The sequence below is a fragment of the Myxocyprinus asiaticus genome, chromosome 40, assembly GCF_019703515.2.
Source record: "Myxocyprinus asiaticus isolate MX2 ecotype Aquarium Trade chromosome 40, UBuf_Myxa_2, whole genome shotgun sequence".
In the NCBI taxonomy this organism is placed as follows: Eukaryota; Metazoa; Chordata; class Actinopteri; order Cypriniformes; family Catostomidae; genus Myxocyprinus; species Myxocyprinus asiaticus.
Window position 1 is genome coordinate 21,979,971 of NC_059383.1, and position 26,401 is coordinate 22,006,371.

Sequence of the window (26,401 nt, forward strand, 5' to 3'; positions counted from 1 at the left end):
CAGTCCAACAAAGCAACATTGGCTCGACCAGTGACGCAAGTTTGGGGTGAGACTGTCTGTTTGTCGATTAATGGAAAATGGTGGGAGTTTTAGAGAAACTCGTTTGAAAACAATCACTTTTTTGCAATTCCATATGGTGGCACAAGTAGTGTAGAAATTACACACTTTAAAAAAAAATTCAAAACAATTTAGAAAAAAACTTTTTACATTTACATTTATTCATTTGGCAGACGCTTTTATCCAAAGCAACTTACAAAAGAGGAATAATACAACATAAGCGATTCATCTGAAGGAGACAATAGTACGAAAATTGCTGCATTACAAAGTTTCAGTTGTATCAGAAAAATACTATCCAAGACAGATTAGAGTGCAACAAAATTAAGAAATAAACATAAAATTTTTTACTTTTTAATTTGGCAGTCTGAGGAAAAAGGCTTGATTGTTTCTTCAAAGAAAAGGGCTTTTGTATTTTGCTGCATAAATACCTGTTCTCCTTGCACTAAGGGCAGCATATTAGATTCTTAGTCACACCCAGCAGCTGGACTCTCTGAGTCTTTAAGTAGCATAAAGTAGTAGCTCATTATTTTGCACAAGGCAAATGGTAAGCCAATGGAGTGAACACTAATTTCTCACCCCCCACCAGAACCTAATGGACTCTAATGCAGGTATCCAGGGGGTTCATAAGCCTTGCAAATCAGTCTGGCAATGAAAATTGGCTATTTTCGTGAGAAAGGGTTGTGGTTTATAACTTGTCTAAAAAAAAAACCTCTTTCGATAGAACTATTATATGTATGATACTATAGGATACTATATATGTGTATTTAAGCCGTCATATTTTCCTTTGTACTTTGTCAGGTATTGTTTGTGTAATGTTGAAGTCAAGTCTTAGTCAAGTCTAGTTTCAGGTCCAGTTCTTGTTCATGTCTACCTTTCACCTTTTGGATTTTCACGTCTTGGATATTCACATTGTAAATAAACACTGCATTTGAGTTCCTCACCTCATCTTCGTCTGCTCCTGTTCTGCCTCAACATTCCAGAATATCTGACCGACAACGATGAACCCAGCAGTGAGGCTTATGCATCTCCACCAAGGAAATCGTCCCCTTCAGGATTTTGTTAAAGACTTTTGTTAGCTGTGTGACTTGGTAGACTTCAGCGAAGTCTCACTCACGGACTTCCATGCTGGATTAAATGAGCCCATATATTCTCTGATGTGGATGGATAAATTGTACTCTGGCTCAATACACCGATTACGCCCTGTGGTTGAGCGGTTCACCATTTATGGTAGGAGCGGCTGATAATGACCTCAGTATTCCTACACTTGTCACCAGACCAGAGTCATCCGACATGGCAACCACATCAGAGTATTCCACGCCTGCCACAGCCCACGAGTCAGCAACCACGCCTGTCACGGTCAACGAGCCAGTGCTCATGCCTGCCAGCGCCCACGCCGGAGGAAAAAGGATGAGGCTTGCAAGCCGAAGAATACCATCCCAACCATGAAGCATGGGGGTGGCAGCCAGGGCCAGGTTAAGCCTCCCCAGGGCCCTGGGCTAGCTCATGAATATTAATTAGGCCACGTGATCTACAGCTCTACACAGGTTAACCAATGTCTTAATAAACTAATTAATATTCATGAGCCATGCCCCTAAACATCATGACCCAGAGAGTCGCAAACTACCAACATACAGTATTTGATCACAGAAGACTTGCCAATGACACATATGCCAAAGCTTGTCCAATATAGAACAAATAGTAAATACATAGTCCCTTGGCCATTAGTATGAATGTAACACAGACAGAAATAATTTTGTTTAGACTGTGGAATACATACAAAAATAGCCCACGCCAGTGAGGATAGATAAATTTACCATGCAATCATGTTAAAACTAATAAAACAGTCCAGCAGAGATCTAAATAAAATTAAATGACACTCACCACTATCATCAAACCATTTAAAGTGCACTCTTCATGGTCTTCTTGAAAGCAAGCCCTCAGATAAGTCTTTGAAACCCAAAAGGTGCAGGGGATCGTCGTGCTCTGTTTACATTGTCATCATACAGTTCATTCTGTTACAATTCATTCACTGACATCCTCAGCTGATTTTGATTAGGCTGATCTCTGAAAACAAACTCTCTCTCGTTTAAGAATTAATTTAATTATAAGCGCTAAGAGTATGAAGCCAATTCAGACCAGTTATCAAATCAATCAAATCAAATCACATTTATTGTCACACAGCCATATACACAAGTGCAATGGTGTGTGAAATTCTTGGGTGCAGTTCCGATCAATATAGCCGTTGTGACAGTAATGAGACATATACCAATTTACAATAACATCAAATTAACACAACACAATTTAAAGTCTAATATACACATAATTACACACAACACAATATACAAATAATAACATACACTGTACAGTATACAATACGCACAATATAGATACACATTATTCAATAAAAATAAAAAAGTATATATAGTAGTATATATAGAATGTACAGTAGGTTGTATTGTACTGTATTGACATTCAGGCTGTCGGTTGATAGTAAGTTGTTAAGAGAGAATATATATAATAATAATATAATTTATGACAGTCTGGTGTGAGATATAAGAGTAAGGGTAATAAAGTGCAGTGCTGATGTATTTTGATCGTGGGAGATCAAGAGTTCAAAAGTCTGATTGCTTGGGGGAAGAAGCTATCATGGAGTCGGCTGGTGCGGGTCCTGATGCTGCGATACCGCCTGCCTGATTGATGGTAGCAGTGAGAACAGCCCATGGCTCGGGTGGCTGGAGTCTCTGATGATCCTCCGAGCTTTTTTCACACACCACCTTGTATACATTTCCTGGAGGGAGGGAAGCTCACCTCCGATGATGTGTCTGGCAGTACGCACCACCCTTTGCAGTGCTTTGCGGTTGTGGGCTGTGCTATTGCCGTACCAGGTGGAGATGCAGCCAGTCAGGATGCTCTCTACAGTGCAGGTGTAGAACCGTGTGAGGATGTGGCGGTTCATTCCAAACTTCCTCAGCTGTCTGAGGAAGAAGAGGCGCTGATGAGCCTTCTTCACAATGACTTCAGTGTGGATGGACCATGTGAGTTCCTCAGTGATGTGGACACCCAGGAACTTGAAGCTGCTGACTCTCTCCACCGGTGCTCCATTGATGGTGATGGGACTGTGTTCTCTGTCTTTCCTTCTGAAGTCCACCACAAGCTCCTTTGTCTTACTGACGTTGAGGGAGAGGTTGTGCTCCTGACACCAGTGTATCAGAGTATGCACCTCCTCTCTGTAGGCTGTTTCATCATTGTCAGTGATCAGACCTACCACCGTCATGTCATCAGCAAACTTAATGATGGCATTGGAGCTATGTGTTGCCACACAGTCATGTGTGTACAAGGAATACAAGAGTGGGCTGAGAACACAGCCCTGTGGGGCTCCAGTGTTGAGGGTCAGTGATGAGGAGATGTTGCTGCCTATTCTAACCACCTGGCGTCTGCTTGACAGGAAGTCCAGGATCCAGCTGCACAGTGAGCTGTTTAATCACAGAGCATGGAGTTTCTCATCTAGCTTGGAGGGCACTATGGTGTTGAATGCTGAGCTGTAGTCTACAAACAGCATTCTCACATAAGTGTTCTTTTTTCCAGGTGGGAGAGAGCAGTGTGTATTGTAGATGCAATGGCATCATCAGTGGAGCGGTTGTTGCGGTAAGCAAACTGCAATGGGTCAAGAGAGAGAGGCAGCACAGAGCAGATGTAATCTCTGATTAGTCTCTCAAAGCATTTGCTGATGATGGGGGTCAGAACAACAGGACACCAGTCATTTAAGCAAGTTATTTTTGATTGCTTTGGAACAGGCACAATGGTGGATGTTTTAAAGCATGTGGGGACTACAGACAAAGAGAGGGAAAGGTTGAAAATGTCTGTAAAAACACCAGCCAGTTGGGGCCGTCTGGGCCCGCAGCTTTGCGGATATTCACCCGTCGGAAGGATCGGGTTACATCCGCTACAGAGACGGAGAGTGAACTGACCTCTGTAGCTTCAGCCACGAGTGCTCTCTCCGCGAGGGCGGTGTTATTTCCCTCAAAACGAGCATAACGGTTATGCATATACATACATATTTGTATAATGTGAACCAACATCAAAATCCTCGTGTGATTTTTTTTTTCCCAATGTTAAAATAATGTCTCTTATTGCAGAGACAATTATAGCCTACAGTAAGTAAGCCATTTGTAGGTTGATTTCCCCTGAAGAATGTAAACATTGGCTCTTTAGCACTTTCAAAACGTTGTTCCCTTAGTTTTGAGTCAACTTCTGGCTCAACCAATTGCGTGACTTTGGGGCGGGAGTACCTGTAATACGCTGTTTAGCTGTGAATTTACTTGTTTTTGCAAACAATAGCAAACTAAGAGTGACAAGAGTGTTCAGAAAAACTATTTAGAAATAATAATTATCTTTTTACAGAGTTTGGTGGTGCCGGTGGTGCCGATATTACACAATTCATATTAAAATTCTTATTTGATCTTGTGTATCCGGGGCCACCCTAGTGACGGGGCCCGGGGCTGCAGCCCATGTTGCCTAATGGGTTAACGCAGCCCTGGTGGCAGCATCATGTTGTGGGGGTGCTTTGCTGCAGGAGGGACTGATGCACTTCACAGAATAGATGGCATCATGAGGAAGGAAAATTATGTGGATATATTGAAGCAACATCTCAAGACATCAGCCAGGAAGTTAAAGCTCGGTCGCAAATGGGTCTTCCAAATGGACGACGACCCCAAGCATACCTCCAAAGTTGTGGCAAAATGGCTTAAGGACAACAAAGTCAAGGTACTGGAGTGGCCATCACAAAGCTCTGACCTCAGTCTGATAGAACATTTGTGGGCAGAACTGAAGCACCTCCTTTTCTCAAAAAAAAAAAGAAAAAATCAAGGTTACACTAAGGCACTACAATGGAAGTGAATGGGGCAAATTTTTGGAGGGTTTAAAGGGAGAAATGTAAATTTGATAAAAGTGCTTGCATTAATTATTCTGCTAAAACTGGTGTATTTTTTTGAGCTGTAAAGTTGTTTGAATTGTAATTTTGGCTACAAGTTTACACAGAAATGGTTAGTAAGTGATTTTATCACACTAAAATCATGTTTTATTAAAGGCTTCTGAGGCCAATTTTATTAGTGACCTGCTTATTTTATTAGTAGTGTGGAATCGTAAACATTTTGCATTCGTTTTATGCCATAACATTGATTTTTTATATTTATTTTATTTTTTATAAATTTTTTTCCAAAATCCTTATTCCATGATTCATTGTGTTCCCAGACTTTTGGAGCTCACTGTTTGTTTTCACTGATGACCATGCTGCATTCCACAGTATTCACGCACACACACACACACACACACACACGCATACTTAAAGCAGCTGCTGTCTTAGCAGTTGCTGCAAGGATGAAAGGCAAACATGAAAAAGCAAGAAAGGAGAAATAATAAAGGTGGCGTAACAAAGGGATGAGATGCTCTGATGTTATCACAGGCGTTTAAGGAGGAGTGCCAGCCAGAGGAGCTCTCATGAACATGAGACCCAGATGAGGAAACAGCTATTAGACAGTCAGCTCAAGCACCAAGCAACACACAGCAAAATGACCCAAATGGCCCACACTGGAACTAAAGGACTCGGTGAATCCTTTCCACAGCAGCTATTTTCTCTAACAGTTCAGTCAAGCGGGCCGTCATTATTCAGGGCATGCTGACTGCTTCCTCCATTCATACCCTGATGGTATTGATCACTCTAGATGGAAAGCACGACTGCTTGGCTTCAGAAAAAAGGAAGTGCAAGATAGACAATAATGCTTGAAGAGCAAAGCATCTGGTGTGGAATTCATAAAGGTTGGAGGATTTACTGAAATAGGGTGATTTGACATTTATGCAGTAATACAGGCTTCATTGTGAAAGTCTAGCCCTGTTAGGAGGAATAATTTACACCAGAGCGTTTTCTCAGAATTAGTTTGATATCTCTGTGAGGGAGAAAGTTCTGCAGCATTTAAAACTAAATAAAAAAAGGCCTTTCACATTCCTGAGTTTGAATTGAATTTGAATTGAGGTAGGCTATCAGACACGATGAAGAACTGCAATGTCAAATTGCTTTGTTCATTAATTGTACATGGATAAAAGCATCTGCTAAATGACTAAATGCAAATGTAAATTTAAATTAGAATTTAAGAAAGTAGAAATAAAATAGAATGAAATTTAAAGAAATCTAGCTGCTATGTATAAGTGCTTAGTACAAACATGTCATATCATAAACTCAACATACAGTATGTAATACATAATAATCAATATCTGCTTTTCCACCATCGGGCTGAAAATTCTCATAGCAAAACCGTACCGTTCCATGCAGATCCTGGCCAGCTGCCGCGGTTAAGGTTTCTTTTTTCCACTGTGGTACAGATCTGTCTGGTTGGCGTCACCGTGAGAGATAAACATTGGAACGAGTGTGGCACATTATGGAGGATGATCACATATTCCAGTTTTTAGGACTGCTTTTTTCCATGGTTTTACTCTGCTAACAAACAGCAAAGACACAGACCATGTCGTAAAAAGTAAAGTAAAGAAAGAAAGACGTGAGGTTTTCCATCATTTGCTGAGGGCTTGTGTTTGCCACTGGACACGAACATGCAGAGAAGTAAAAGTTCCCAGAGTAGCTAAAAAGGATATTTAGTGACAAAATATTATATAAGTATAAATTGAAAATAGAATATGAGAATATATCGGTGTATTTTGAGTTTAAATGAGCTAGTAATCTACTTCCCTGACGAAAAAGGCATGTAGAAAAATAATTGTTGTCTACAATACTAGTTAAACCATCATAATAAAATCATGAATATACTCTAAACAAGTCGCCACATACTAAAGCCATTCTACCTGCACGGTTGAGAACGGTTGAGTATGGTTAGCTAACCGTGCTGAGAATTCCAGGCCAAGAACGGTTTGTAATCGTGCCTAGCCGAACCGTGCTCCAGTGGAGATGGTACTGTATCCGTTCCTACCGTGCTCAGAACCGTTCAGCCCGATGGTGGAAAAGCGGCTAATGTTTTCAATGCCACTTATATAATGTAAACTTGTATTTAATTTATATTTCATTATATATATTAGAATAACAGATTTCTTTTAGTTGTATTATTTCATTAGATTGTTTTTATTAGTACACTCGTATGGTAATAACTTGATGTATTATGTAATCAGTTACAGTATCAGTATTTGATGTCAACACTATTTAAAACAATATAGCAGTCATTTTATGCTGCTTTATTACAAATTATTTTGATGGCTGTTAATTGTTTTCATAGTATTGTACTTGTATTATACGTATTCTACATATCATGGGAAAAAAGCATCCACAATTAGTCAAAACTATTAATGTAGGTCTAATTATTTGTTTTGTCACAAAGCTTGTTTTGGACAATGAAATTCCTCTGTTTTTGACTGTGTTAAGTTTCATTGAATAACAAATTATTGGTATAATACTGTTATATCAATTCAATATCCTGTGGAGCATGACCATTTAAATTCAAATTCCAACTCATGAATTGAAAGGAACAATTCTTAGTTTCTGAACTTTGCCCAATTCTAGTAAAGAAGGACTTGTACCTCCAGCAGGAGACGAGAAAAAATGTCCAGCCACAAGCATAATGGATAGAATACAGATCATTGAAATAAACCTATTTAGTTTAATAATTTTTATGAGGGCCATCTTTCAGCCAGGCTCACAACAGGAGTGGGCAAGGGAGAGGTGCAATTTAATAAGCCTCATTTGAGCAGCGGATGTTGAGGCACACCTGATGTGAATCAAGCCTCATCGCCGCTGCCATAAAAACGCAAAGCGTGTCACTCCTTGGGGAGCCGGCTTCTATCTCCTTGTGTGCACATACTGGTGTCCTCGCAGTTCAGGGAGCAGAGCGGTGAAGGTACCAGTCAAGTTCGATGCAGTGCCGGACCCGCTCCCCCATAACCCCCGGTGTGAGTTAGATGCGTGGGATGTCATGGATGACAGCACGTGTTGCTGCCGTCTGGCCTTTCCCACATCCTGGACCATCTCATGGACACTCCCTTTACTTACACTGAGCCCCATTCTGGCCCAGGGCACCAGATCCCCCTTTACTTTGGACACTGTTACCTGTGGACACTTTATTCCCCTTATTGAACATTTTATGTTTATTATTATTTCCAATAAATGCCTCTCCAAGGCCTGAAGCCACACCTACTGCATCTGTCCCTTGCTTACCCTGCCACATTGGAGACCAGCCCTTTCAAAAAATCTAGAGTTCTGGCAAAATAGCCGCAAACTTGCCACAAATTTTCCTCAGATTTGCCACTCATTATTTTCACATGCAAATGAGATTTTGATTCACCGCATATGTTTGCCAGAAGTTTGCAGCTTTTCACCGGTAGTGGTGAACCTGCAGCAAACCTTTGGCAACAATGGACAATTTGCCGCAAAGCTCATTTGCATGTGAAAATTATCATGGGTGAATTTGCGGCAAATTTGCCATGAACTCCTTGTAAGGGAGGGGCTGCAAAGCCTGAAAAAGGACAAAAATGAACCATAAAAGCATTAAAAAACTAGTCCATACAACATGTGTGCTATATTCCAGATCTTATAAAGACTTATAGCACCTGAATTTTCATGATTCACTGAAATGCTTGCTTTACAGACATGGTCACCACGTGTTCCTTTTCATTTATGGAAAAGAGCAGCTTTAAAAAAAAACTTTTGTGTTTCATAGAAGAAAGAAAGTCATACGGACATTGAAAGACATGAGGGTGAGCAAATGATGACAGAATTTTCATTTTTGGGTAAAATATTCCTTTAACAGCAAAAATGTGTTTGTATTTGTTGAAATGTTGTTAGCACCACATATCTAAGATTTGTAAGATCTCTTTGAAAAATCATCCTCTGTTCTTTGCATGGAGAGGCAAACATTTCAGATCTTGTTTATAATATTCTGAAATGTTCTGATGGGACCACACAGTTTTAACATGCCAACCATTCGGCCATATTAACATTTGCATCTCCTTCACAGCAGGGCTCTTTGTCAATCAGGGTGTGTCTGGGGCTTGAAAAGAGATGATTGAAGTGAAGAGCTATTTTCATGCATTTTTTGAAACGCTTCACCATACCTGACGCATGTGAAAAATGCTATATTGCCATGGCAACCCCTCCCTCAACAAATGACCTTGCCACTTTCTCTGATTTTAGCACCTGGTGAAAGGGAAAATTCACTTTAATGTCTTGTGAGTCTGAGCAAAAGACTGGGAAATTGTGTCTAAACAGACAAGGTGCTTGAAAAGGCAGGGTTTTTGGCCTTTTTTTAAATGTGGGCCCTTCTGGGAGATTTTTTTTTTTTTTTTTTTTTTTTTTTGTAGTTTGTCAGAATGCCTTCTGGCTGTTCAGTTAGACGCTATCTTAAATTTACACCTTGAAAGATTTTTTTTCCCTTTAGAGTCGACACACAACAGCAGGGTGCCAGAATACGCCACATCACTTTTTAAACATAAAAGCAGCCTAAGAGTTTCTGTAATACAGAGCAAAGGCTTATTGTACGCTATGCATTGAGTAGCATGTTTGGGAGTGTAAAAGGCAATTAAAAGGTTAGTGCACCCACAAATTAAACTTCTGTCATCACTTACTCACCCATATTGTTTCAAATTCAAACCCGTATGTTTCGTAGAACACAAAAGGAGATGTTAGGCAGAATCTAAGCCTCAGTCACCATTCACTTTCATTGTATGAAAAAAAAAGATGCAATGAATGTGAATGTTGACTGAGATTCTCCATAATATCTCCTTTTGTGTTCCACCTAAGGGTTTGGAACAACATTAGGGTGAGTAAATGATGACAGAATTTAAATTTTTTGGGTCAACTATTCCTTTAAGGAACCTAAAAAGTGATGTTTTTAGATTATGAAGAACATTTTTGTTCTTACACAGCTTACGTGGAGTTGACGCCAGTTACTGTTGGATATTATGTGAAAGGTAAGCATATACTGTAGGTATGTCCCTCAGTGCAGGACAAAACTCCGCCCCCAACTCCCCCTTCTCCTTTTAAAATCCTCATGGGCCCTCTAATCTTTGTTACCCATAAAGTCTTTTATTATCTGTTGTGTTGTGGATTCACATTATGTGAATATGCATTGTGTTTTTCCTCCCTCATTATTACTTGTATGGAATGCAAATATTCAAAATGTTGTTTTTGCAAAATGCTTCTCCAGGCTGCTGAATAAGTGGATGCAAAGCCTATTCAGCACACTGTTTTTTAGCTGCTTATGAAATTATTATTAAATGTTGCTGGTGCCATGCTTTGCAGAGCTGTAATGTAATAGTGAGACATTACTCTGAGGTCATTAATTGCTGTGTATTTATGCAGCGCACGGATTTATGGGCCAATATTTTTTCCCTTAATGTTATTGCCTCACTGATATTTTGCATTTTTGCCCAGGCACTGTGTTATTATATAGATGTTTTTTTTTTATTTTTTATTTTTTTATTATTATGTTACTGAATGTCATTCAAAAATCTTTATAATAACATTATTTTAAGTGTAAAACTTTTATGCTCTTTAATTTGTTTCCTAAGACGAGGACTTTTTTTAAAAGTTTTTAGTAGGTTATTGTCCTGATACCATTGAAAATAGCCAGTAGTCTTTATCCTACCTTAATATAATTTACATTTATTCCTTTCACTGCTTCAGTTAATGAAGGAGGCTTGGAAAGCACAGAGTTTAAATTCATTTGCATACTAAAAAGACATCATAGAATGAAGATGTATGTATTCATTATGCAGTAAAGCAAAGCCAGTATTTAGTCAGAGTGGTCCAGAGTTTTGGGATAACCTGCAGCCACACACACAAAATAAAACGTATATTCCTGTTACAGGGAGCTTCACCTTGGCTGATCTGGGCATGTGTGATCCTCCTCCATCCTCGACTGTGTATTGCTCTGATATAAGCCTGCTGCAGGACAGATACACTCTGAGCGCCGTATCTGACACCGACTCTGACCCAGAGGGGGTCATGACCCCGGAGCGTGCTGTCCAGCTGTGGAGCGGGCAGCCCTTGAAGTCCCGACGCAGCTCTTGCCTGTCCAGCCCCAACCACTCTGTTCTTACTCTCACCGACTCGGAGAATGAACACAAGACTGATGATGAATCAGGTAGGAGAGAGAGAGAAAGAAAAATGAAATAACTGAACAGACAAATGAAAAGACTGATGATTGGAGATTTCTAAATTAAGTGGAAAATCAGAAATGTGGCGAGACGTTAGTTTCAACAAGGGATGTCGGTGTAATGAGACAAATGGAATGTTCTCATTTCCCAAAGTCTTCTACGTCTTTTTCAGAAAAATTTAGCACATATTTGAATCACTGAATAAGGACTATAGACTGTAGATTATCCCAAACACGGAGGTGTCAATATTAGTAAAGCACTGGCATATTTCAAAGAGAAATCAAAGTGATTTGCTGACCAAAGATGATTAAAGTCTTTGCCTGCACTCTCAAGAGGCATTTTCTCTTTGGTGTATACGAGACATTATTGTAACAAAGCAGATCTGTCTTATGTCAGAACTTAATGTCAAGTACCGTGTTTTACTTTTATACACTTATAAGGACATATTTATAAGATGCTCTTCACTTGAGTGTTGAAGCGGAGTTTTAGTTTCATATTTTCATACAGTGCGAGACACACCTTCAAAGACATCTAATGTATATGGATAGTAAGTTAGTGAAGTTACAACGGTAACACTTTACAATAAGGTTCCATTCGTTAACATTAGTTAATGCATTAGGTGTCATAAACTAATGATGAACAACATATTTTAATTTTACAGCATTTATTAATCTTTTTTAATGTTAGTTCATAAAAATATAATTGTTCATTGATAGTTCATGTTAGTTCATAGTGCATAAACTAATGTTAAAATAAACAACTTTTGATTTTAAAAATATATTAGTTTATGTCGAAGTTAACATTAACCAAGATTAATAAAGGCTATAAAAGTATTGTGCATTGTTATTTAACTAGTTATTTAACTACTAGTTAACTAGTTTTGTTAACTACAGTAATAAAAGTGTAAAGTGTTACTGTTACAACTTTAATTATGCTGCTTTAATGTCTTATTACTATCTTCAGAAAGATCAAAGTATTTGGACAACTAAGTAACACCTTATGTATGAATGTTTTTAGATAACAAAATGTCAAGCCAAGACACATTTATTTTAGAGAAAGTTAGCCCAAGTAGTTGTAAAATAGTTTGTTGGATTTTAAATGATAAAATAAGAGATATACTGTTCAAAATTAAGATTTGACATTTTCTGGTTGTCAAACTTAGTGCAACATGTCCATTTGTTATATGAGCTGTACCTATAGTTACTCTGCTAGGACATCTGTATGAAACTAACTTCATACATTCATTAAAAGCACCTTGAGTTCAGTTGGTTCAAAGTAATTGCAAAACTTGCAATTAGTTAGTTACGAGAAAATATCTAGCATCATTTGTGTGCAGATACCACTTGGTTTGATTCTTTTTTTTTTTTTTTAATACAATGGCATTCAGACATGTTTTTTGTTACAATACCTTTGGTAACATAATTGCATTAACTCTACAATATCGTAGAGGTGAGAAAATATTTTTTATTTCACACAAAAGAAAAAGCAACCTAACACAAGAATGGAGAGAAGTGTTTAGTGACAAGATGTGAGATTCAGGGGGTGCTAACAGAAAAGCAGCAAGATTTCTTTGTTGAGCAGGGAGTGTGGTAAAAGTCTACACAGAAAGGGAAAATAGATGGCAGTCGTCGTTGAAAGGCAGCCCAGCTAAGCTGCTCCGTGTCTGGACATCAGTGTCACTGCATGCATGAATGGAAGCTGGTCCTGCAAAGGAGAGACATAATGCTGGATTTATGATGCCTGCGGTTAGATGCAATAAGCACCAGGTGTGTCTCATCACGCACTGCCAGCAGTGTTCCATTTTTGCTCCCCTCCTTCAAGTGACACGCTTCTGTTTTGTGCCTTTACATGTTCTGGTGGTATGAGGGTCTTTGAGCCTTTGGTGTGGTGGTTGCTGATACTAGGGCTGTGCAATAGCTGGGCAGTATAGCTAAAATAAATCTTGATATTTTGCATCCAGTAGATACTGGATATTTATCTCTGTGTTTATTTATTTGCACTCACAATTTATTTATTGTTTGTTTTTTTCAATCACAAGAACCATAATTTCAACCAAACAGCCATTGTTGCTAAGTTGGTTCACTAAATACATATTTGTGTGAATGTTTTTTTTTTTGTGAATAATTTTCATTTTTATGCACCAATATAACAATGCATTGTGATAAAGAGCAGTATTTACCTACATATATTTCAACTAAAACATTTTATATGAATAATGCCACTCTGAGACCTCCGTGAACATCTTTGATGACTCAATCGAATTGCTAAATGAGAGTTTTGATCGATTTATTGCAAGTGTCAAAGATAATGATTAATTATTCAAATCAATAGAACATTGATTAAAATCAACATTAGCTTATTAATCCTTCAAATCAACAATCATCAAAGACAACTGTTAATTATTAACCTTCTGGCTCACCTGCCGGCAGGCTTTTCCCCATCTCTCTAGGGGAGGGGGACGAGGGGATGGAAAAACAAAACAAAAACAAAAAAGAGGAGAGAGAAAGGGCAAGGCGGAGCAACAGTGAGAGAGAAAGAGGAGAGAGATGGTCCTCGATCACTCCTCCACCCTCTGGCAGATGACAGCCGCTCCTCCCCGGGCGGACCGGAGCGAGTCCTCCGACCCCTGGTGGATGGAACGACCCTTCGCGTTTTGGCGGCCGGTAGGGAACTCCTCCACCCCTGGCAGTGGCTCCACCACTCCAGGCGGTCGGCAGCAACTCCTCCGTCCCCCGGTGGCTCTCGTGGAGAGTACGTCACGCGAGGTTTCTGGCCAGAGAATGTGGCCGTGAATGTGGGCGGAGAGACTGGTTAATGGCGTCTGCTAATTTAATGTGTGTCTCCGCTGGTACGATAACTTGGGGACAAAGCAGGGCTCTATCGTCAAGTTATCTGTTCGCCAAATGTGTGTGTGGTTAGTACGAGAGAGAGAGAACAGGGCGATGGCACCGAAGCTGGTTTAGCGAACGTGGGAGAGACGGCAACCGTTTGTTTTATCACTTAGAGACGCAGTGAACGGCTCGTAATCCGTCTGCCGTGGTCGTTGGTTCTTTAATGGATAAACTCAGTGTGCCGGTCTCACCCGCATTGGCGGAAATGCACAAACAGCCCAACATGGTTAGACTACAACACAGAAAATCTCATTTGTGGTAACAGTAAGTCACAGTAATACCTTGTGTATTATTAGCAGCAATGAGGGGACTCTGCGGTCCGTAGACTGTACAAGCAATAGCCTTGGTACACAAGAATAACACACTATAATAATCTATCTCTGCCCAGACGTAAACAGCGAGAGAATGCTGGTAGAATGTGTGTTCATCCGTAGTTTGACTCCGACTCAGTTCCTCAAAGCTTGGGTGATGACTGGAGGCTGTTTCCTCACTCTGTCGGCGGGCGGTGTGGCAATTGATTCTCGGTGGGTTGGCGGAGTATTCAGCGAAGTCGACTTGGTTGAAGAAGGAAGAGAAATCGTCTTTCTTCACTTCTGCAGTCAAAAGGGTGAGACGCGGATTGCTCAGCGGTCTACTTCGGATCCGTTAGCGTGCTCTGTGGAAGTCTGAGAATCTCGGCTCGTCCAGCGAGATGGAGATTGTATGGCCAAAGTTCAGGTACGTACGTTACTTCCTTGGGCAGTGAGGCTACACCTGGGAGCAGCAGGGCTGCAACTAGACATGGTGAATACTGTCGTTGGATGCAAGCTTAGGAGGAATTTCCAGGGTTTTATACTCTTAAGACATCATGGTTGAGGGACGCGTTCTGTCATGCGTTTCATTCAATAGGAGCTGAGAGTTCGATCCTTCTTGATTTCAAACCTAGGTGTAAATCAAGCAAGGCTTGATGGGATCTGTAGTCTGTTTGGACTCCCTTTTGTTTGATTTTGGTGCCGTTTCCTGTGTTATCAGGCTTTGTGACTGTGTATAGGCCTGCCTTTGTCTCCTATCTGGGCACATGAGGCCCAACAACAGTGTTTTGTGCAGTAAAAAAAAGATAGAAGAAAAAAAGAGACAAAGAAATGAAAATGAGGAAAGCAAGGTGATTGAAATAGAAATGGGAAACAGTTAACCACATCTTTTGAGCATATCTACAGAGTCTTACCACCTTCCTGAAAATGAACCACAGTAGTTTCTGTTACTCAAACTAACTTTTTCACTCCCATAATTAAATTATTTTCTCCTTGGTCTACACCCACTCCAGTGGCTGCTTCAGTAAATAACTTCCATCCAGATGAGAGCATCTGCTTTGTGTCCAGGTGTGTTTGTAATTAGAGTGTAAGCATTGAGGTTTTCTCAGAAATTGTTTGCATTCCCATCCACCTGCTGTCCACCTCCAGGGTCTCATATTCTCAACAATGGAGCAATGGTGGGTTTGAAGCAATGATGTTGTCTGCACAGGTTCTTAGCTTAGGTAATAGACACCTGAGTCATGCCATGTGTTCACAAGTGAAGTAGTTTAGTTTGATGCGTGGTTTGCCTGTGGGCAGCGTTGGTGGCCGTGTCACATTGTGACAGGCTTTAAGAAGAGCATCGGCATGTGCACACGCCGTGAGCAGCATGACGTTGGTGCTTTAAGAAGAATTGTTTACATTGTTACCATCACTGCTCTGTGCCACACAATCTTCAAACACACTTGTGGGGGCCCATTGATCTTTGTTTTACTCTTTCTTCTCTTCTCGGAACTTCCCTTTCAGTCCCACTGGCAGAAATTGAACCCCTCTCCCCTTTCCCCTCTCCTCAACCTCTTCTTCCTCCTACTGAGTCTGTGGACCACGTCAAGTCTGTGTGGTTTGCTTTCTCTGCTAAGGAAACTTCTTAAACCAGCCTAAGATGGTTTGCTGGTCTTAGCTGGTCTTCCAGGCTGGTCTGTTGGCTGTTTTTAAGGTTAGAGGTTTTGGGCACTTTTCTTCCAGCTAAACCAGCTTGAACAGGCTGGGAGACTAGCTAGACCAGCTCAAGTCCAGCGTAGGCAGATTTGAGATGTGTTTTTGAGCATGGTTAATGTACCATACTTTCAAAAATAAATGGTTTCTCCATTTTTGTGTGTAAGTGTGTGTTTGGTGTGTTTGTGTACATTGAATTAAATGCCACTAATGGATTTTCACCGTGGGAGCCAATTAAAAGGGACTGCAAGAGTTGGATTTGATCAAAAGAATGCTGGGTGACTAGCTACAGAAGACATGAGGCACTGCATTCAGCCTTCGTGTGTGTTTAAATGTGTGTGTGAAGAGTGTGGTATGATGATATGATAAAGACGGCACCTTCAGGCAACACTTTCACTCATTACTACTCATTTTCGTTGGCATTCACAGGTCAGCAAGTCTGCTTGCCAGTGTCTGCGGCGCTGAACGCAAGAAATGCCAGTTGACATTCCCAGGCATTCTCTTTATCAGTGTGACAGCAATTTCTATCTAAAGTCCCCCAACCCCCCCACACACACACTCATCTCTGCCTGTCTCATGTTTTACTCTGGGCCTTGGTTACCGAGTCAGACACTGAGTTCACGTCCCTAGCAGATTACAGCTAAATGATTAGAGAAAGAACACTCATTAAAATGCCACAGTTTGCTCGTGGCACTATTCACACTCTTTTTAGTTCTTGTGGTGTTCTGTCACAGAACTTATACTGAGGCCATTAACTAGTCTAAGGACACAAACTTCAGCTCTCTGGAGTCATTGCACATGTTATGAGAAGTTGCAGCAAAGAATCAACCATGAGACATGAAACCAATCTTTGGCATAAAATGGTTGCCTTATATGAGCATGCAGATTAACGAGACCAACAATTTTAAGTTAGTGTTGAATTAACTAGGCAATGAGGAACATCTGCTTATTACCAGTAGATTTCTGCCTCACACGTGGCTTATTAATGTGTCTAAATAAAGAGTATCTACAATTAAAGTCCAAATGGTTACTGAGTGCAGTTTACTTTGCTGTGTTAATGTATTTCCTATGGAAACAGGAAGTTAAGGCTGGACATATCGAAGTGCTCATCCCTTGAACTAATTAATAGCCTTTATGTTTACATCACAGCCACGAACATGATTTGCTACTTGCCATTGCTAGGCAGAAGCGGGAACTTTTAGGGCACAGATGTCAAACTCAAGGCCCGTGGGCCAAATCCGGCATACTACCTAATTTCATGAGCTAATTTCAGAAACGTAGGATGGCAGGTGAACAAAACTTCTCATTGACCAATCATTTAGCACTTTCCTCGTGAATATTTATGAGCCTTCCCTTGTCATCCTAACCTTATATTTTGGAGCGCAGTTTGCTCTCTCCAAAAGCGGAACAAAAACAGCCCTTTCTGCACCAATTATCAGCACGACTTAATGGATAGAGCAGCACGAGCGCATGCAGAGGACGTGCATTTACTCGTGGACCGGTTTCAACTGCACAGCACAGATCATTATTAACAGCGTGAGCTTTACCTGATTCAATTATCAGCACAGTACAAAGGAGAGTTGCGCAAGCGCAAAGGAAATAGAAATTTATTTTTCCAAATGGCATTTTGCACCCTTGAAGGGCACTGTGGGAAGGAGACATGAGAAGCCCTGCGCAGAACGCAAAACCCGTTTGAATACAGCACAGAATTCTCTGTTGCAAAACGTTATATGTCTCTGTGATTAAACATGATCATATTAACACAATCTAAACAGCACTGACAAACAGATGAAAACACTGTGCCATATACTGTATTAGAATCACAATTAACATCAAAAACCATGCAAAAATTGACCACTGATTTACTGTAACCACTAACAGTATTAATCGTGGTATATGGCAGAACTAGTTTCTAAATGAATTTATACTACTGTTTTTCACTACAAAAATGCCATAGATTTTTATATAGAAACCATAGTTTCTGACCATGGTAGTGAGGAGTCATGCATGGTTTTACATACGGTCACCACGGTCTTATTACAAATAACATTGTTAAAACTATGGAAGAACTATGGTAAATGTTCATAATTATGGACCAAGCAATCTGCTCTCTGATTGTAGGAAAATGTAACAGTTTTTTTTTTTTCTTGCCTTCAGAAATGCCAAGAGATGACTTTAATAAATATTAGGAGCCTGATGAAAGGAATCTGTAAAAGAGACCCAAGTTAGTTTCTCTGTCAGAATATTTCAATTTAGCCCTATGTAAATGACATGAACAAATTTTTATGTTAATGTAAACATCCCAAATTCAAAATCAATGATTACTGTCAAATGTGCATTTCAATGCACAAAATATGTAATATTATTGGTAATTCCATGGGTACTACCAAATCAGGTGCCGGTGCCACATTTTCAACCAGCCCTTTTATGGCACACATAACGCTGATGTATCCTTAGCTGAAATTGAGTTTGACACCCCTGTATTAGGGGGAGGGATTTTCTTGTTCTAGAGCATTTGATTGGACAAAATTTGTGAGTGCAGTGTATGTCATAAATGTTTTTTGTTCCGTATTCCCAGAAGAGAGATGGTAATTTTGAAATGTGTATATCTGCTTAAAGTGAACTTTGTGAAAGTTAAGGAGTGCACTAGCATATAGATGGCTTCAAACTAAAAGACGTGAACTAAAAGCCATAAAGCATTGATTTTTATTTAATTAGGTCTTAAAGAAAAATAGTTAATCTGCAGGATTTTGTTAGTTTTAATGCATGTGAAAGAAATAACAAAATTTTGCAATAGGTATCCAACCCCATTTCTGAAATACAAAATCAAGTAAATAATGAAATTCAAGATAGCGGGCTTTTTAATAATGAACACCCCACTCCAAATATGCATTTTACAGGAAACGGGTATGTACACAACTAGACAAATAAGTGCATTGGTTTCCATGAAACAAGTGAAACCCAATGTAAGAAATGTTTCTGTGGGTAGGTCAGTGAAAAGTGTGTACTGTAGCCTATTAATGATTTTTGTGTGCCATGTACATGTGTGTAAGAAAGTGTATTTGTATGTTTTCGAGGAAAAACAGAAAACCTCTGTGTTCTTTTTCTCTAATATCCAAAATTCCATTGTGCTCTAAAATGAATATTCAAATTTACAAAATGTTTTGGTGTATAAATTAGGGAAACCTGTTTGAAAGTCGTTATTTTTGCAGTTTCGTTTGGCTTCTGGGGCAGAAATGACACCCTTCATTTTGAAATAATATCTATTATAACCACACCATTTAGATGAATTCAGATTATGAGTGCAAATAATAAAGTTTAATGAAGCAGAGAGAATGATAACAATACATACCGTGTCAGGTAACATTAGCTACAACCAAATTTACATTGTTCCTAAAGTCATGACTGTAAGATCATAATTCTTGCAGTATAATTGAATGGTGGAAATGTTTTCTCAGTTCCATATCTGTGCTGTTATGAGCGGCCTGTGCAAACATGGCAGGGTTGATGTTTGGAATTTATCTGCACCTGCAAAATGAGCAGAGAGAAATTTGCCATCCATCATGCTGGTTTTTGATTAGCATACGTCTTTACTTTATCAACCGTTAGATAGAGTGTAAGCAGAGACTGACACATTCAGACCATGTAAATATATTTCTGTCAGAAAGGACAGCATGAGAGTGTGTCAGTCAATTTGACACCTGACTACAGCAAAATACACAGCTATGGGTAATTAAAGAATGTGTCCACCAAATTAAAAATCCTCTGAGCTGAAAGACGGCACTTAATTTTTAACAACAACTTTTGAAAGAGATACAAATTCAAAACTTTAGGTTGAACACAGACAGCCAAAGAATGTGAGACTGATCTCACAGTAAAATCGGAAGCAGTAGGTTGACTTTTCTTTAGTTAAAATCAGTCTGTGCTTACCGGAATTTGAAACACTCTCTCCAGGGACCAAAGGAGTAAGTTTCGTTGGGCGTATGGGCACTTGTGAGCTCCATTTTTTTGGGCAGAATGTCCTTGGAGAGGTGCCAAAAGCAAGTTGTTTTCAGCTGTACAGGCTGTAATACAGTGAAGAGGAATGCATATTTTATAAACTTTATCCCCCAAAGCCCTAAACCTAACCATAAGTGGAGTAAAAATCTAATATTAGAGGGAAAATGCAACCTCCAATCACGCTCATCACTGTCTATGGGAATGCCATTACTTTCTGGTGTCAGTGCAGATGTGAACCCAGGTCTCCCACACTGCTGACGCAATGTGCTTCTGATTGCACCAAAAGGGAAGGTAAACACACTTGAGTTGATGCAAAAATGTCTGATGGGAGATGCCGCTTGTCAATGAGTCAGCATAATGTGGCCGATCCAAGGGTACTGGAAACGACATGCCAACCAGATACATGCACTGGTGGCCCAAGCCACTCCCCCTTTGCTGACAAGGGGCTGAGGTGCCCCTCTGGGTAAAGTAAATAAATTGACATCTATTTATAAAACACTTTTAAAGTGACGTAAATACCACAAAGCAATCACATATAAAACATTTAAGATGTGTAAGTACAGTGTATGTAAAATTTAGCTGTTTCTTTTGTATTGTGTTACAATGGCTACATTTAATTGAGTCTCCAGACCTTCAATAGCCCATTTTATAGGCAATAAACAGTTATTTCTGCATAAACATTTCTCTGTTTGCACTTATACCATTTAACATGTACAAACAATGTCATAACACATAACTTTTATAATTAACTTTATTTCTTTTAAACAAGCCATCAAACTTTACCATGCCTCTTTAAATGACAGGACATTATGCACGATCTCGTGCATACACACTAATTCATGCTTTTAAACTGAAACAAGATCAGAAACCTGTCAAAGAGCAACACAAGTCATTTCCCACTTTGAAACTTTTGCGTGTCGCTTACAGCAATACTGACAACATGGACAGGTACAGTACAAGGAAAAATATTACAGGTAAAAGTGAAATTCCTAATAATTAGTAAAGTATATTCTATGTGCTTCCATTGTTTTACCCTGATATAAGCCTAAAAGCATAAAAGTACTCCAGATGGTTAAATCCATATCTTCAGAAACAACATGACAGGTGTGGGTGAGAAACAGATCAATATTTAAGTCTTTTTTAACTGTAAATTCTCTCCCTGCTCAGTCAATCTCCACTTTCACATTCTCCTTCTTCTGTTGTTGGTGATTCACATTCTTCATGCATATCATGCATATTTATTCTTTTTAAAGGTGGGCACCATGTTGTGATCACATGACCAGCCCAAAATTCACTTTAACTAAGTAGGTCCCCTCTGTTATTGGACACTAAGTTACAGAAGTTAAATCAATAAGGGAGAAAAACTAAGTAACTACAGAAACTTAAATTAATTATGGGAGTGAAATATGCCAGATTTTTGTATAGAATAGAATAGAATATAGAATAGTGCCACAAGAAACATAAATGTGTAAATTAGGACTGTCAATTTAACAAGTTAATTTAGTAAAATTAATTATATAAAAAAAATAATGTGAAATAAATAACACATTTAAACATGCTTCTTGGCCCCCAAACCATACTTACCGAGATCAGGAAGCACAGAATAAGTGAGGAGCTGTTCACACAGGACACATTCTTGCCTTTAAAAACAGCGAGACTGAGCGCAACAATACAGTACAGATTGCAGGGGTGCCGAGTCATGTTTTACAAAGTTGAACTACTTTTAACTTGACTATGTGTTGTAAAAACACAGAGCTCAGGATGATAAAAAAACAGCAAAGAAGAGACACAGTGACTTATAGTTCACCCAAAAATGAAAATTCTCTAATCATTTACTCACCCTTATGCCATCCCAGATGTGTGTGACTTTCTGTCTTCTGCAGATTTTTAGAAGAACATCTCATCTCTGTAGGTCCATACATACCAAACTTTTGACACTCCAAAAATCACATCAAGGCAGCATAAAAGTAATCTGCCCAGTAGGGGGTGTATGCATGAAGAATGTGACACTCCAAAAACACAAGAAGAAGAATGTGAAAGTTAAAGTGCAGCCTGACCGAGCAGGGAGGAGAATTATAGTAAACAATTGACTTAAATATTGATCTGTTTCTCACCCACACCTATCAAATTGCTTCTGGAGCTAATGATTTAACCATTGGAGTCGTATGGATTACTTTTATGCTGACTTGTGTGATTGTTGGAGCTTAAAAATTCTGGCACCCATTCACTTGCATTGTATGGACCAAAAGAGCTGAGAAATTCTTCTAAAAATCTTAATTTTTGTTCTGCTGAAGAAAGAAAGTCACCCACATCTGGGATGGCATAAGGTTGAGTAAATGAAGAGAGAATTTGTGTTTTGGGTGAACTATTACTTTAAAAACATCTATCTGGTTTGTACATAGACCAACAATCCAAAAATAGGATGACGGAATGCAAAGATGTGTTCTGTGTGAACAGCCCCTAAGTCTACCTCGGACAGATTGCTGAACTCAATTGCAAAATGGATTGCTGTGTATAGTAGGCCAATGATAGGCTTAAGTTCAATAATATGGAAATTACAAAAAAACCCAATTAATTTCAAAGCCACTTTTTGACTAATTCAATAATGAACTTGTCTGCCACAATAATGTCTTTAAATAATTTTTATTTTGGGTATTTTTCTCAGCAAATATTTCTATATATGAATATTTTATATTAATTAATCAATGTATCATGTAATTAATTTGATTAAATTTTTTTATCGTTTTGACAGCCAACTCAAAAAGTAAATTTATTCTTTACATTATTTTCACTATAGAATCAATATCTTGATTCTATAGTGAAATCAGTCTTGATTGCCCAAATTATTGCAGGTACTATTGCATGTTAGTGGCTCAGTGGCATCATGTGCTTCTGTGTTTGTGTGTGACACCATGACGAATGCCCAACGAGCATTACTTTGGTCCAAATGTGATGAGCTCTAATGAATCTGCTAATGCCACTTGTTCCTCTCGATGCTTATCTGTCCCACTTTTCCATCATGCTGTTATTTCATGAGTGTTTACCATTGTTGGGCCTCATGTATTCAGATAGAAGACAAAGGCAGGCCTAACACAAGTCGTAAAACCTAACTCAGGCCCCCACACACCAAGTCGTAAATCTTACTGATAAAAATCGCGCCAAAATCAAACAAAGGGAGTCCAAAACAGACTACAAATCCCATGAAGCCTTGCTCACTAAAGGATCGAACTCTCAACCCCTATTGGATGAGGCACATAACAGAACGTCCCTCAAACCATGACATCATCAAGAGTAGAAATACCTCTGCAATGCTTCCGGGATTTGCTTCCAGCAACTTTGTTTGCAGTGTGTAGACGCAGCTCATCGCTACTCTCAGGTGCAACCTCGTGGCACAAGGAAGTAACGTCCGACTTGAAACTGTGGCCATACAATCTCCATCTCGCTGGACGAGTTGAGATTACTCTGGGTTCAACCGAACACTCTAACGGATCCGAAGGAGACCGCTGAGCAATCCGCATCTTCATCCGTTTGCCTGCAGAAGTGAAGAGATTAAAGATTTCTCTTCCATCTTCCATCTTCAATCAAGTCGACATTTCTGAAGTTCTCCGCCAGCCCGCCGAGAATCAACAGCCGTGCCTGCCAACAGAGCGAGGAAACGGCCTCCCGTCATCACACGAGCCTCAATGAACCGGGTCGGATTTAAAGGATGGATGAACACACATTCTACCTGTGTCCTCATGCGATTCAAGTAAGAGGTTTACGTCTGGGCAGAGATAGAATATTATAGTGTGTTATTCTTGTGTTTCAAGGTTTTTGCTTGTACAGTTTACGGACCGCCATGTCCGCTCATTATTAATACTCAGGGTATTAATTATCACGAATTTGTTTTGCTGTATTGTGGTCCAACCAAATTGGACTGTTGTGCATTTTCGCCATCGCTGGTGAAACCGGCAAACTGAGTTATCCATTAAAGAGTCAAAGAACGCGGGACTTTTACGAGCCGTCCAACTAACAGCTGCTTTCTCTCCCACGATCGCGAAATCGGCTTTAGGGCCGTCACTTTATTCTCTCTCTCTCTCTTGTACTAACAACACACACGCACGCGACCCCTCACAAACATTCTGGCACACATTTTTGGCTTGTAGATAGCTTAATGCTAAAGCCCAGCTTTGTCCCTAAGCTATCGTACAAGCAGATACACACGGTAACTGGTAGACGCTATTGACTGGTTTCTCTCCGCCCCCATTTGCGGTCATATTCCCTGGCCGGAAGTCTCGCGTGACATACTCTCCATGAGAGTCACGTCCGCCATTTTGTGCGCGTCCCTCCTTACACACACACACACTGTCACACACACACCTTATGTGTTACAGGATTATTTTAGTTTCCATATCTAATCATATCACTGTTTAATTTGTAGTTGTTAGTCGGAAGTTTATTGACTGCATTGTATTAATTATTAATTAATATTACTGCATAAATAAACTTTGTTTATATTACAAAGAGAAGTGTTTTGGTTTGTTTTGCATACGCCTGTGTCATTCTGACGGGATGTCAGTGCTCGGATTCAAGCCTTCATTCATTGTTTTTTTCCCGAAAATCGATATTCTTCGGATGTCGATTTTCCTAAGAAAACAATCTAATATTGAGACTGTTTTACTATCTGGTTATTAGTCCCTGATTCCAGGGTGGTGCCCCGTCAATGTTAATCCTTATTAATATTCTATTGATTTTTGATAATTGATAATTATCTTTGATGATTGTTGAATTTGAATGATCAATAAGCTAGTGTTAATTTTAATTAATGTTTCATCGATGTTAACAATTAATGATTATCTTTGATAATTGTTGATTTAAAGGATTAAAAAAAAAGCTAACATTGATTCTCATCAATGTTCTATTTATTTTAATAATTAATAATTATCTTTGATAATTATTAATTATTGCTAATAACCAAACTTGCTCCTAAACGTAGTACACTACATTTACTGGAGCCCCATATGAGGTTTTAATGAGTTAGATTCAATTAATTAATTTAAATATTAATTAATAACTAAAGAAATAATTATTAATTATTTCTGATAGTAACACTGATCTAAACAACCAGTAAAGCCCTACACCATCCATTAGCATTCACGTGGTGCTCGAATAACGTGTGCATGGCCATTCCACCATCACCGATGAGGAAGAATAGCTGTGACAGCGCTTAACGTTTATTTAACGTGTCGATGGTGGCGGCAAAGAGGTAATTGAGAATTGATTTGACCATAATGGCTTTTCATATGTTCCCAACAGAATGCTGATGCCACCTGATTAAGCTGTGAGACGGCAATTTGCCACTTAATGGGGTCTGCCCTTGTCCTTTGCACAAGACGAACTGGTGGTGTGAGAAGTGTTAATAAAGGAACAGGGTTCGGAGGTGCCATCTGCATCTGAGTCATTGTACGGTGCGCGTTGCTGTAGTTTAATCTGCTCGCGGTTTTGTCCCCTGAAAGCGTTCAAATCTTTGTTGAGGAAGTTTCTTAGTTCCAGCTTTCTGCACTGCATCAACTCCTGCAGCTCATGATACTAATGCCATGTTTGTTTCCTAAGCCTCCAATATGTTAAAGGTGCAGTAACACATAACTTTAGGCCTTAAGAAATGAATAATACTTTTGACATAAATGTTTAAAATGGGATGCATGGCATGTCCCATGAATACGGTACACTTTTGTATCACATTGTTTATTTTTTTTATATCAAAGGCACCAATCCCATGCTTTGTTTTGTTGTGAGAATTATTAGATATTTTTGAATAAACTATTATATTAAGTACATAGCAATAAAGTGCAGCAGTACACATCCACTTTTTCAGCCATCCTGCTTGGTGAAATGTTTTTTTTCCCATTCATTTCTTTCCATAGGGATTTCTTTAAGTCCTCCTCAAAAAAGTTTTAAGCCATGAACCAAACTAACAAACTCTGAGGTGAATCACCACAGTACAAACTTTGATTTAAAGTAAAAAGAGTATTAGAAAAGCAGACACAAAAGACAGGGACAAGACTGTGTAGTGTGTACTTTACATCTTTAATGAGGGAATAAACTACTATCCCATGAAGCATTGCGAGTTACGTAATAGAATTAAAAATGATGGGAAAATATAAAACAATTGATTTAAAGTTGTTGATTACAAGTATAGAATACATTTGAATTTTATTGCAAAATTTTCAGATATATACAAATATATTCAAGTCATGGTAGTGGGTGGTCGCTACTGGACTCATTTGGGTTGCTCTGTTGGCTGCGATTCTCTGATTGGTGGATCTTTCTCTGCTGGGTCAT

General features: G+C 39.2%; 2 protein-coding genes across 3 annotated transcripts in view; both read left to right on the top strand.

Annotated features, from left to right (window-relative positions):
* The window catches only part of LOC127431111 (beta-galactoside alpha-2,6-sialyltransferase 1-like), a 570,878-nt gene that overhangs the window by 351,845 nt on the left and 192,632 nt on the right, over nucleotides 1-26,401 (top strand). The window lies entirely within an intron of this gene.
* LOC127430904 (teneurin-2-like) overlaps nucleotides 1-26,401 on the top strand; it is a 338,869-nt gene that overhangs the window by 31,692 nt on the left and 280,776 nt on the right. Inside the window, exons 7-8 of the mRNA XM_051681046.1 lie at nucleotides 9,973-10,017; nucleotides 10,917-11,192. Of these exons, the coding sequence (XP_051537006.1) occupies nucleotides 9,973-10,017; nucleotides 10,917-11,192 (321 nt within the window). The remainder of the gene's footprint in view (nucleotides 1-9,972; nucleotides 10,018-10,916; nucleotides 11,193-26,401) is intronic.